We start from the raw sequence: 12,868 nt of genomic DNA, 5'->3' as shown, positions 1-12,868 counted from the left end.
AGAGAGGGGAGGGGAAACCACTCCCACCTCCAAGTGTGGGCTTTCTCTACCCTGACACAAGTTCTCTCATCAGCAGTCAAGTCATTAAGTGCTGGAGGCATCTGCAGCATCATACATTTCCCTCCTGTTGAGAGAGGTTAAGCAGCCTTGCTGTGGGCAGCCAAGAGTGGTGGGGACAAAGTGTGGTGTGTTTCTAAGGTCTCTTAAACTAGTACAGGAAAAAATTCAAGGATAAGTTGATTTCTTTGTCCTATGTTTGTCATTCAACATTACAGATTGCCCTCAAAAAGCAGCCAAACCAGTTTGCCAAAACACAATCCTTTTCAATGCCTGATGATCTTGGTGACCTAGTGAGACCCCGGAGCAGTCAGTTCCTGCTTCTCTTGACTCTCAAAGGTGCTTTAAGTTCCTGTCAGCCCTCCTGTGATCTCAGAGCCACAACTCCACATTTAGGGGATGCTTTTGCTCTCTTGCATCCCTTTCAGAGGGTCACTTCTCTCAATACCTGCAGAACAGCAGAACTTCTGTCCATCAAGAGCTGTGCTCTGACCTTGGAGTCCATGGTCCTTCTCCCCAACCCTTGAGAAGGCAACTTCTCCTTCATGTCCAGCTCTGTAGTGCCAGGCTCTCCAGAGATAAGTGTGAGCTCAGACGTTCCCTCTCAACAGCAAGGTCTCAGCACCAGCTTTCCTTGGTAATTAGCATGTAGGAGGACCCAGCCCGGCTGCTTCCTTGGGCTGTGGGGCAGCAGCGTCTGGTTTCTCACAGCAGTTAAGAGTCACAATTCCCCGGCAGCAGAGCGAGAGTCGGACAGCCTGACTGTCCAGTAACTTAACGCGCCTGTAAATCACCCATCTCACTTGTTTTCTGGAGTGATGAACCAACACAAACCATCATTCTTCCTCGGTGCTGACAGGGTTTGTCCAGAGCGCCGGCACAGCGTCAGCAGCCACTGCTACAGCCACGGCACCCCCGGGAGAGGGGGCACCGCCGCTCCCAGCCGGCCTCACGTCACCCCTCTGTCGAGCAGAGGTCCCCCACTGATGGGTGCTCGCCTGCCGTTGTCAGAGCACCACTTCCAGGTTAATTCTAGCGTTATCCGGCACGTTTTTGGAGTCGTGTTCTCCCTTGTGCATCGCACGTGCCAGGAGTGAACTTGGCAGCGGGGAGGAATCGGGGCTGTGCCTGAGAGGACAGCAGCATCCTGCTGCCGTAATAGGACAGTCAAATAACATTAATGATAGTAAGTTTGGCCTGTTCTCCCCAAGTAAATAATTTACAGAGACGTCTCTTTGCTATACACCAAGTCTATGAAGCCAGATTGGCTCATGCAGCCAGAGCAAATGTCAGGTGCTGGTTTAAGTCAGCAAGTTACTGTTGATTTCTAGAAAGCGGCATCTTGGCGCTCTCTGGCAGAGAAACTGCTGATGAAACACCCCGTGTCAGCTGGTGGGTCCCGGAGCGCTGCTCCTCCGATGGCACCGCGGTGGGCTCTGTCCTGCGTGGGGGCGCAGGCAGATGAGGGCTGCGAGGTGGCTGAGAGGAGGCAGCCAGGGCTGAGGTGGTGTTCCCTCTCCTGATTGTGCTGTATCATTGATTAAAATGGTATTTATGCCTCTTCTTAGTGTTTAAGCCTCGAGGTATTGCAGAGGGTTAAAAGTGTTTGGTTGCTTAGGGCTGGGCAGCAGCAGCCCTTTGCCTTTCCCCTGGATGAGACTGTGGAGCAAAGTGCGTCTGCAGTGGGGACCCGCCTGGGTGTGAGGTTTCATCTTATGTTACCCTGAGGTATGTGGGTAGAGTCTTTATTTTGGAGAAGAGACAATAAATCAGACTCCTTTACAGATATTGAATGCAGGGTGATGATGTAGGTGATGATTTCTGTCTGAGCTCTTGGTGATTTTCCAGGCAGACCTTTCCTTCTTAAAGTTGAGGAGCAATATTGAAAGCTGATATTTCAGTGTGTTCTCATATTTTAAATTTCATAAAATGCATCTCTGAAAACCTTAGGTCACCTTTGGAGACTTTTTACAACAGCAGATCAGAAAGCTTCCCCAATGAGAAAAGAACCCTTTTCTTCTGCCCCTGTCACCTTCCTGTTACTGGCGTAACCGCGCAGCCTCTTGATGGGCAGGGCAAGCAGTGGACTGGGAGCTGAAGAGCAGCACAAACAGATCACCTTGGAGGGAATGGAGAGTAGCTGGTTTTTCTTTTATCATATTTTTTGCCTAATATAATACTGCACTTATTTGGCAGTAATTCAGGGATATCTAAGAATGTTTTAGAGACATGCACTGCCTTCTAAGGATTAGAAAGGGAAAAGATTTTTTAAAAAAAGAAAAAAGTTACGACATTGATTCCTCTTCTCTTTTGGAACATGCTGAGGGATTCATGCGGTTCCCAGTAGAGCAGATCACTCCTGCTTTGATAAAATGTTTGACAGATTTGAGGTTTTTTTGCAAGCTCGGGTCCAACCAGTCCTTGCAGAAAGATGCTGGAAGAGTTAACAGAGAAGACATGAATATTTTCCTGATCTCTTTCCATCAGCTCTCTCGATTTATAGACTCTCTCAAGATGTCCAGGTTATATATAGGCCAGCTCTAAAATGCACCCTTCAGATTCGCCAGCTCTGATGTGGCTGTCCTCACTTGCACGATGGCCAGCCTCATTTCTGTAGCCAAACCTGGCATCTGTCTCTCCCCTTCTGTCACCCCGCTCTGGTGTCCCAGCGCTGAGGGATCCAGAGGGTCGGGGCTCGCTGCCCTGGCGAGAAGTGCTGCGGCTCCTCTGCAGCCTGCGAAGGAGGGCTCCTCCTCCTCTAATTCCTCTTTCTCCTACAGTAACAAAGATTTGGTAGACAAAAAGTACATCTACCTCAGCACAGATTTTGGTTTTTCTCAACACAAGTAGGCAGGGCATCGCTTCGCGGGGTTAGGGTGGCTTGGATGAGTTGAAGACGTCAGGGTTTGGTGTCCTGATACCACACTTGTGCCTGAAACAGAAACATACTTCAAACACGACAGGCTTCCAAATCAACTGGCGGTCCAGGGGTTCCTGTTATCCCATCCCATCCAAGGAGGGAGTCATTTTTGTGTCCTCTGCATCCATCCCTGAAAAATGGTCGGCCTTCCTCGTCCCTCCGAGGCTGCACGCGACCTGATGGCCACTTCAGAGCTGCCTCCGCGCAGGACTGGGACGCCTCAGGCTGTGTTACTGATGGGACTGCCTTTAAATAGCAGAGAGCTAAATGAAAAAAATAACACGGTATTTGGTGAATTTCCTAGAGGGCTAATGGCCAGACTGCTGTGCAGCCTGTTCCGATTCCCTTTCAGTCGCTTTCTATGTGGCTTATTGGTCCGTGTCCCGGCCTGCTGGGATTAGCCTTGCACCAGAGAAACGTCTCCAGCCCAACTCCACAGTTTCTTGCCAGTTTCCAAGATGACAAGTTAAAGTGAACCATTTTCAAAGACCACCACCGTGGTTTAAAATGCTCTCTTCTCCTTGCCATGGCTGATCTGACCATGTGCAGAAGAGTCGGGTCTCCAGAAGAGCCCCGTGGTGCTGCACCTGCTGGTCTTGGGCGCTGCCTGCCAGGGGGGATCGCTCTGCCCCCCTCTCGGCGCCCACAGACCAGCTCCCCGGTGCGGCCGTGCTTCTCGGGGGGACCCGGTACATCGGCACCCGCTGCACTGGGTGTCGGGGGGGTGGCAGCTCCCCGTGCTGTGCCACTGACGGGCAGCTGGTCGCTGCTTCTGCCGGCGCTGGAGCCAGCGGTCAGTCGCGAACAGGCAGACGTGACATTGGTTGGAGTCTGAGGCAGTTTGACCTCAAACCGGATCAGGAGTTAAAACATTACGGTTTTGTTGCCAGAGAGCTGAGCAATTAGAACGTTTTCGCTTGCTGGGTTTAAGCATCTTTAAAATAGTCTTTTCAGTTTGCACAGTCCTGTAGTTGTTCCCTTCTAGAGCTCGTCCTTCAGCCTTGGCTGCTCCAGGCCCCTCGCTAGACTCTGTACAGAGCCGTTACCTGCCTGTGCTGGTACTTCACCAACATCTGTAACTTCCGTGCTTGTGTTTTTCTGCCTAGCTAATGTTTCACTTGCAGCCCATCGTTTCTGGAGAGCTTCCCCCCTGCTCTTCCCGCAGAACCAGCCACCGCAGGCTGCTGGTTGCTGCTCTGAGAAGGAAGAACTGGAGCTGGTGCTGAAGCCCTCACAGTGTCACTGGAATGATGCTTTTCTTTAGTCTTCTGATAAATTCAGGTGACTATTAAGAAAACGACTTTGCAGAGATCATTTATTATTAGTGACTCAGTGTTTGTTCCTGCAAGCTTCATAGCTGTGCCCTCTTTGATTATTTCTAATGGGGGCATAAAGCAGGAACTTCAGAGAGGTCCCAGCACCAAACCCAGCTCTTGCCCCAGCCCAGCTGGTGACAGCGATGGGGACCAGAGTTTTTACAGAAGAGGACTAGAGACCCTGTGGTTATGTGAGACCCTGGGAGACTCTCTTTCTCAGAAAGCTTGGCCTTATCCCCCAGCTGTTAGAACGTAGTTTATGCCCTGAAGTACAGGATGTGTCTCTCTTCCAAAAGGCATTTAATGGGTTTTCACATTCACGACCGTAAATCTTACTCCAGACGTTTGCGTAGATTGCTTTCTGGAAGAGAAAGCTACTCTAGGCACAGCGACTCATGTGGCAACAGGCTTTTGGTTAAATAACTTCCCTGGATTGAGCAACTCATCTTTCTCCATAAATCTTTATTTTCAGTCAAGACTGGAGAGCTGCTCTTCCCCCTGCTCCTGATGTTCGCTGCAGTCCCAGGCCAGGAGCAGGAGGACTCGGGGATGGCAGAAGCATCTTCCTGCCTGGCGTGAGGCAGCAGGGGAGGGAGGCCGAGCCAGGGGGGCCGTGGGACAGCAGCGTGTTCGTGGTGTGTGCTGGGCGGGGGCTGCAGCAGCTGCAAGAGCCTCGGCTGCGCAGGCTGATCCTGGGGGGGTCCCTGTGCTGGGCTGACGTAGCAGGGGGGTGCTGAGTACCCCCATAACTTCCCTGCTCGCCTGCGTACCTGCCAAACGGTGTCTGGATCGGCAGGGGAGGAGAGGGCTCTTCTCCAGGGTGCATCTGCCCTGTCGCCAGCTGGGGAGCTGTGTCTGAGGCTGATGCCTTGCCAGCGTCCCTGTGTGAAGGCAGTCTGGGCGATGGATGGGCTGTGCAAAGAGCAGGACCGCTGGGTAAAGTGGGAGAGTGTGTTTAAAGTTTAGACCTGTGCTTACAGGTTTGCAAAGCAAGAGCCTCTGCTTCGGAGTAATATGAGAAAGTCTCTCTATTGTTTGCAGGAAAGGAGAAAAAAAAATTCCAGTGCTAAACTGAATAAAAGAAAAATCAGTGCATTTATCTTTATTTAAAGAACAGCTGATTGCAAATGCCTCGGCTTGTTCTTAAATGAAAAGAGTAAATTATCCTGAAATTAAAAACAAGTCTCTGTATATGAGGAGTTACTTAAGGCAGATGGAACCCGTCTCTATCCCAGCCACCCTTCCTTCTTCTCTGGGCTTCTGCAGCCAGTTGCACCTTCTCCTCCATACGCTGGGCTCAGGTGCCGAGAGCTGCCCACTGCCCGCTGGGAGAGGAGGCTGGAGTGAGCGGGGGAGCTGCTGCCGTACCCGCCCGAGATGAGCCGCTCGGTGCAGCCGTCTGCGCTGGGGGCTGTGAGTGTCCCGGCCGTGGGGGTTCTCTGCAGCCGATGGGACGAGCGCAGGCGGCTCAGGACAGGGGTGGCATCACTGGGGCGGTGACACGGTCCCTCTCCCAGGTCATGGGTTCGTTTCACAAAGCGTATCCACGGCTGGGGGTGGCAGCGACGGGGGCACTGGGTTTCTCCAGTAATTAAAAGGGGAATCTCTATACCCCTGGAGATCAGGACGAGATGAGCAAGTGGCTTATTCTCATGCTGAGCAGAAGCAGGCTCATGAATAGCCATTGCATGACCATTTGTTTCCCTTTTTGTTAATGGCTAACAGCTTAAAATAAACAGTGCCCGTCTATGCATGCACAATTAACAGAAAATTGGTTCCTGCCTCAAAGAGTTTATTTTGTGAACCAGGAAGCAGTCCCTCGCTATTTCAGCAAAATCCCTGTACCATGACTGTGGGGTGAGTTATTGACTGTGACTTAAAAGCTTGCGTTCACCCGAGCCCGTCGGCGGGGAGGTGAAGTTGTCACAGAGCCTCTTGTAAGGTGCTCGCTCTGTGCACGGTGACCCGGGAGGGCTGGGGGGGGTCACTCCCCCTCCCGTCCCTCCCCAGCAGTGCCAGGGGGAAGCGCCTGCGGTCCCAGCGGGGCCGTTTTGTACTCGTGGTAGTTTTGACGGGCTCTGGAGCATCCCCGTGTCCGACACTGTCGCAGGACAGGAGTCCTGCAGTGCAGCTGGCGGGAAAGGAGAGCAAAATCCCCCTGCAGCTCCCCGGGCCGATGCCTCAGAAGGTGAAGTGTCCATTCTTGTTTGATGTACGCACCTAAAGAGCTTGAGTGGAGCGAGTATGGCCTCGGCACTTGTTTCCCATAGCACAAAAATAACTCCAAGTAACCCAGTTTCTGTTGAAGTTGTTTATTACTCAGCCTCTGCAGTGAACTGTTGAAAGGGAGGATGGTGCTTGTGTTCCCTGGGATTTGGTGTAATCGGTGCTTCTTCCAAGGCTTGTCTAAGTGTCCTTAACACTGGTAATGAGCTGGGGGAGTGGGGTGAGAAGAGGTGCTGAGGCAATGGTGTTAAAAGGGTTTAAGAGGCGTCAGGTGCTGCAGGTAATGCACTCCTGCCCCATTATGTCTCCAGTCTTAACAGCTGAGGCACTGGGGGTGTGTAACGACCAGATTTAATGGGGACGGCTCTCAGAAGTTCAAACCTGCGGCAGCAGCTGAGTCCTGGAAGGACTTTTCTGCGCCCCTGCGGCGGGAGGCCGCTGGTGGGGTGTCACAGCGAAGCCACGGCTGGACACTGCTGGCAGCTGGTGCCGGGGGGATGTCACTGGGCTCCTCCCGCCCCAGGGTGCAGAGAGGGAGCTGCTGGCTGGAGCTGTGGTGGGGTCTGTGAGACTGGGTTGCTAAAATTTGGCTGCTTTTTCCGATTCCAGTATCTTCAGAAGTTGTGGATACGTGTGTGTGGGAGGTGGGGGGTTGTTAAATCAGTGCGCCAAAATTGGCGCTTCTCTTGTCAAAACTGGTACGTTACATCCAACCTCGTCCTGCTAATGGATCTCTGGTGACTCCAAAGGGCTATTCCTGTAAGAATATAGAAAGCAAACACTTGCAGGATGATAAATAAAGATTAAGCTGGATATGGACTGATTTCCCATGTAGGCCACTTACACAGAGTCTGAGGTGCACAGCTCTATTATTTTCCAACACTGCTTTTCTTTGGAACAGTATGGAGAACATCAGATAAATCCTGAGCCAGTAAACGTGTTTAGACTTGACAGGAAAACAAATGATGAATCAGGAAGGAAAGTGTATTCTTGGCATGTCTAGCAAAGGAGGCAGTGAAAAGAAGAGCTGAGATCCGGAGCTCTAAAGGGTTGCTCTCTAAATGAGTGGAAAGGTGAGTCTAGGATAGCCTGACAATAAGTAGCTTCTGAATTTTCTGCAAGCGCCCCTAAAGCTGCTGCTGTGCAGGGTCTCCCTTACAGGGAAGCACTGGTCCCAGTTTCCCCCTGGCTGGCTGTGAGAGCAGCCCAGGGGACCGGGGGACAGGTGCCAGCCGGGCATGGGACTCACGGTGGCAGAGCCTGTGGGGCAGCAGCTCCCCGTGCAGCCAATTCCCCGACCCCGGTGTCTGTAACCTCCAGACAACAAACCCGGTATTAATGGGTGGCACAAAAACCAGCTCAGCCCCCAAAAGCACTGTAAAGGGAGTCGTGGTTGCAGAGGGAAGGCCGCTGTCTGGGACTGCGTTCAGCAAACTGGGGGTGAGTGCTGTGGCAGGAGGTTCAAACTGTGCTTTGAAGGAGTTCTGGGAGAAAAACAGCTCGTCACAGCAAAAAACCAAGCAATAGATGTGTGACGTTTTGTCCTGGTTTAACCAGGATAGGATTAAGTTTCCCCAGCAGTGGGGGGGGGAGCTCTAGCGGGGTTATTCAGATACCATGCGGATGTCACATCCTGGCTGGTCACATTTTCCTGGCGCGGAGCGCGGTGCACTCGTGGTTTTGTACATCGTGCTTCAAACTGCTGTATTTGGTAGCTATTTTGCTCTGTTCATTGCTATCCCTATTACTGTTATTGTTATTGTTGTTGTTTGTTGTGTTGCTATTGCACTGTTGTATTAAACCTTTCCTTATTTCAGTCTTGGGGCTTTGTATTTCACTCCCTTTGTGGGGGAGGGGTAGCGGCCGCGTGGTCTCAGACCCCGGCAGGGGCTAAACCATCACACGTTTAAAAAATGAGACCCAAACTGTCCGTGTTTCGTTACTTTTTAAATGCTGTTTCTGGACTGCCTCTGCTGTGCTGCACACCGCAGAGTGGGTTTGCTCCTTGGAGGTGCTGGTCTAAAAGCCTCGGCCGTGGTCCTGCCCGAGGAGCCGTGCTGCCTGCGGCGGGGAGGGCAGGCAGGAGTGGGTGCTGGAGGTGGCGAAACAGCACCGGGCTCTCATACAGGGTGTGTACGTCTGGCAGTGAGGAGCAGCTCCTGGGGCAGCAGAGGAAGAATGGTGCTGGTCCCCAAAAGATACCAACTTCCAACAGAAATCTTCCACTGGGGGGTTAACTGGGAAACCAGCACTGATATGATGCTTCTCTCCTCTCTCCTCTCCTCTCCTCTCTCCTCTCTCCTCGTCCAGTTGGTACCCACCACCCATCTGCCGTCTCCTCTGATGTTTGTAGGTAAACAGAAGTACCTCTGTGCCAGCCGGAACGACTGCACCATCGACAAGTTCAGAAGGAAAAACTGCCCGTCCTGCCGCCTGCGGAAGTGCTACGAAGCTGGGATGACTCTCGGAGGTACTGTCCGAATAACCTGTGGGGGGCTGGGGCGGCCGGGCCGAGCCTCCAGAGAACGAATGTACTTGGCGTAGGAACAGTCAGTAAATGGCTGAAAAAACGAGGCTGATGGAGTGTAATGAGCTTTGGGAAACATTTGCAGGTTTCTAATACCAAAACTGTGAATTTCATTAAACTTTTGTTTGCGTTTCAGGAAACATCCTTTTCCTTAATTTAAAACCTTGTTAATCTGAAAAAATGTAAACGAATGGGGTAAGCTGGATTCTCACTCACACCGCAGCCTCTTTGAACAGGGCACTCCCATTTTAAGATGATTTTTCCCAGGCAGAAAGAGGCGTTTTTCTTTATAAAAATACAGCCCTAGTATTTTTCTTCACCGAATGGATGTTGCTCCTGTATCACCAGTAAAGAGCCTTGTTACAGTTTGTTCCAAACCCTGTAGCTCTACCAAAACCTGATAGCGTGCCTGTAGCCAAAATCTGAGGTTTTCTGCTCAAAATCTAGAAGCTACAATGTAGATCACTGGGTGGCTCATCTTTGAGTTCACTTGATGTGAGAGTGAGGAAGCAAATACCCTGAAAAACAGGGCTGATGGATGTGACCCACGATGAAAAGGCCCCTGGTAGCGAGGCGAGGGGAGTCACGGGTGATGTGGAAGGGCCGGGAGCCTTCCCCTTGTCCACCCTGCCCGTGGGAGCCCGGGGACGGGGCTGAGGAGCCAAACCAGCTCCCTGGTCCCCAGCCAGCAGAAGGCCTTTGCAATGCCATCCAAAACAAGCCTGCTTTTATTTTTAAGTGCTTTTTTTCTGGTGAAATTTACTCAAGTAAGAGAAGACATACATCAGTGTAACCTTCTGCAGGACACACTGACAAAATTAATGCTAATACTGATAGCCCCCCCCTTTTTTTTTCTTTCTTAAGCTCTTTGGGTCACTCTGACCTGTTCTGCCTGGTCTGTTTTACATTTGTTTTCAATGTCGGTTTAGAGGCAATTGTTAAAAACATGCATGCTATGAGCTTGTCCACAGTTATTTCTCCCACAGCAGAGAGGCAGAGCATTTGAGAAGGCTTCCAAGCCCCAAACAGTTGTTTTTAACTGCCTGTTAATTACAGTCGCTGGTAGGGTATAGCAGAGCCCTGGCCCGCAGACCTGCAGCTCTGGGGGTGTGTAAGGGGAGGAGGTGACACACCAAATACCTTATTTAGGGCTCCGCTTTGGCACAGGCTGGCGATGTGTTGAAGCACTTCATTATTGATTGAGATCACTCTGACCTGCAAGCTGAAATCCATTAAACAGAATCTTCTCTCCCAATCAACACTGTAAAACCAAAAAGGGGGGGGGGGGGGGGGGAAAGAAAAAGTGATAATGCTGGTTTCGTGTGCTGGGTTCTGCCGGCGCACTGTCCTGCCTCTCCCACAGCACCAGTTCCTACTGGGAGCGCAGGTGCCTGCCCGGATCCTGCCAGCTCCCGTGCACGGGCAGCATGCTGCTGCACACACAGCTGCACTTGGTGTCATTTTTCATTTTTCATGGTAATAACACATAATTTTTTCATATGTGTTGCTGTAACATGGTTTGGTACCATTTGGTCTGTTAAAAGGTTGGTTGGTTTTGGTGATAGAGCCTTGCAAGAGTACAAGAACATTCATAGATGATAAGGACTGGGAGAAAGTTTCTTCTGCTGTAGGCTGGAGCTGTGGAATGGGTTCGCAGGCAAGTTTCACCATTAAGTGACCAGTGGCAAGCAGAACTGTACGTTCTCTCTGTAGGTTTGTGCAGATGGTTTGTCCAAAGCCCAGCTTTTCACTGGGACGAGTATCCAAACTCCAGCTGGCCCAGTGTGCACTGTTCCCTTCTCCAAAGGTCAGACCTCTGCCCAGAGGAACTATGTGCTGTATTTTCACATATTAACATGTAAAATTAGAAGAATATTTGTTTATCCCCGTGCGCGGGAAGCGTGCCGCTGCGCACACTGCCGCACGGATCCTGCCGGCCCCCAGCCTCCTCTGTCCTGCTCCCCTCCGGACCCCGCACAGGGCTCAGCCAGCGCAGCTCCTGCTGAGCTTCAGGGCTCCGCGTTTCAGGCACCTCCCATCCATTTGCTGCTTGAATCGTGGCGTGCGGGGTCCCGCGGGCTGTTCCCGTCGTGAACTGGGCGCCTGGGCTGGAGCTGGCAGGACCTCTGCTGTGCACCATCAGCCTCCGGACTGCTCCCTGTGGGCCCTGTCCTGGGGAAAAACCTCCCAGACGTGTGAAATTCAGTTCATTTCGTTGATGGTAGGGCTAGAAAACCCCTGTAGTGACCACCAATAGCCCGTGAAAGCCCAAGGCAGGAGGCATACCTGCATTTAGTCCTAGTTCAGCTCCGGTTGCTGCGGTTAAAGCAGAGCTCATGTCTTACAAAAGCGTTGGGTACCACTGTAAGCGTTTCCAGCAGGGGAGAATCTAACATGTCTTTTGCCACACAGTTGCCGTAGTTAATTATGTTCAGTGTTGTGATAGATGTACCTTATTTTTCATCTTGTCAGTCTGTGATTTCCAGCAACTGGATCTTTATTTACAGCTTTGCTTGCTAGGTTGAAAAACCTACTTTTATTGAATTTCTCTCCCTGCCATGGGTATTTGTTGGCTGTGACTCAATAACCCTTTAGCCTTCTGCATACCCACCTAGGTAAAATTCTTTACTTCCTTGTTCTGAGGTGTGTTGTCTAGTCTTTACTATTCTTAGAGCTCCTGCCATTTGCCAACACCTCCCTCATACAGTGAACATCCGATCACAGTTTCCCAGTGTCAGCAGCAGTGCTTAAAGGTGGTGGTGAGATGCTCTCCAGGTCAGTGTTTTCCTCCTTCACGTGGCACAGGGTCCTGTCAGTCCTGTGTCCTCTGACCCATCCTGTCTGTGTTTGTCCATCGGCTTTTGGTGCGAGGTCAGGCTGCCGAGGATGGAGTTTGACGTTCCTTGTCAATGGGTCACTTTCTCAGATGCTTGATATCATGGAATCACAGAATCACAGACTGGTTTGGGTCAGAAGGGACCTTAAAGCCCATCCAGTCCCACCCCCTGCCCTGGTGGGAGCCAAAACCCCAAGGACAATTGGCTTGATGATATATTCTCTACACCTTCCACTAGCCCAGGTTGCCCAAAGCCCTGTCCAACCTGGCCTTGAACCCTTCCAGGGAGGGGGCAGCCACAGCTTCTCTGGGCAACCTGTGCCAGGGCCTCACCCCCCTCACAGGGAAGAATTTCTTCCTTAGATCTCATCTAAATCTTCCCTCTGTCAGTTTAAAACTGTTCCCCCTCATCCTATCCCTACACCCCCAATAAAGAGTCCCTCCCCAGCTTTCCTGTAGCCCCCATTAAGGACTGGAAGACATTTCTACTTACAGTGAAATGTACTTTGTTTTAATAGACTGAGCTTATCAGCAGGGCTTGATCAATCTGTTCAATGATCAGTCCTTAATGTTCGTTACTTTTTCCCCATCTATGCATTGTCATACAGATTTTTTTAGTAGAAATGGTTAATTTTCTTTTTGGAATGAATGTAAACATTCACTAGCAAAGGGCCATGAACAAACTCATAAGAAACAAACCTGTCTGATGTTGTTTCAACATTTAAAATTACTTTTGAGATGTATCGCCTGGTTGATTTAAAACCATTCAGCAGTACTGTCTGATTTTATATTGTTTTGAGTTTTTTTATTTCACGTAGGCCAGACTGACTCAGATGTCTTAAAGATGTCTGCTGTACCAGTACTCTTATGATTATCAACTAAAATTATCATGCCAGAAAAGATTGATAGCTTGGTAGGATCTGGTTTTGACAAGCCACATGTTGTTGTTAATAAAAAATTTGAAGAACAGGATATAAGTCAAGTCC

At 50.8% G+C, this 12,868-nt stretch overlaps 1 protein-coding gene across 1 annotated transcript in view; it reads left to right on the top strand.

Moving 5' to 3' along the window:
* AR (androgen receptor) overlaps positions 1 to 12,868 on the top strand; it is a 47,215-nt gene that overhangs the window by 22,216 nt on the left and 12,131 nt on the right. The window contains exon 3 of the mRNA XM_074835030.1: positions 8,873 to 8,989. Coding sequence (XP_074691131.1) covers positions 8,873 to 8,989 — 117 coding nt within the window. The remainder of the gene's footprint in view (positions 1 to 8,872; positions 8,990 to 12,868) is intronic.

This window comes from Strix aluco, chromosome 10 (genome assembly GCF_031877795.1).
Source record: "Strix aluco isolate bStrAlu1 chromosome 10, bStrAlu1.hap1, whole genome shotgun sequence".
Classification (NCBI taxonomy): domain Eukaryota; kingdom Metazoa; phylum Chordata; class Aves; order Strigiformes; family Strigidae; genus Strix; species Strix aluco.
Note: the sequence above shows the minus strand (reverse complement) of the source record. Positions and strands in the feature narration are given on the sequence as shown.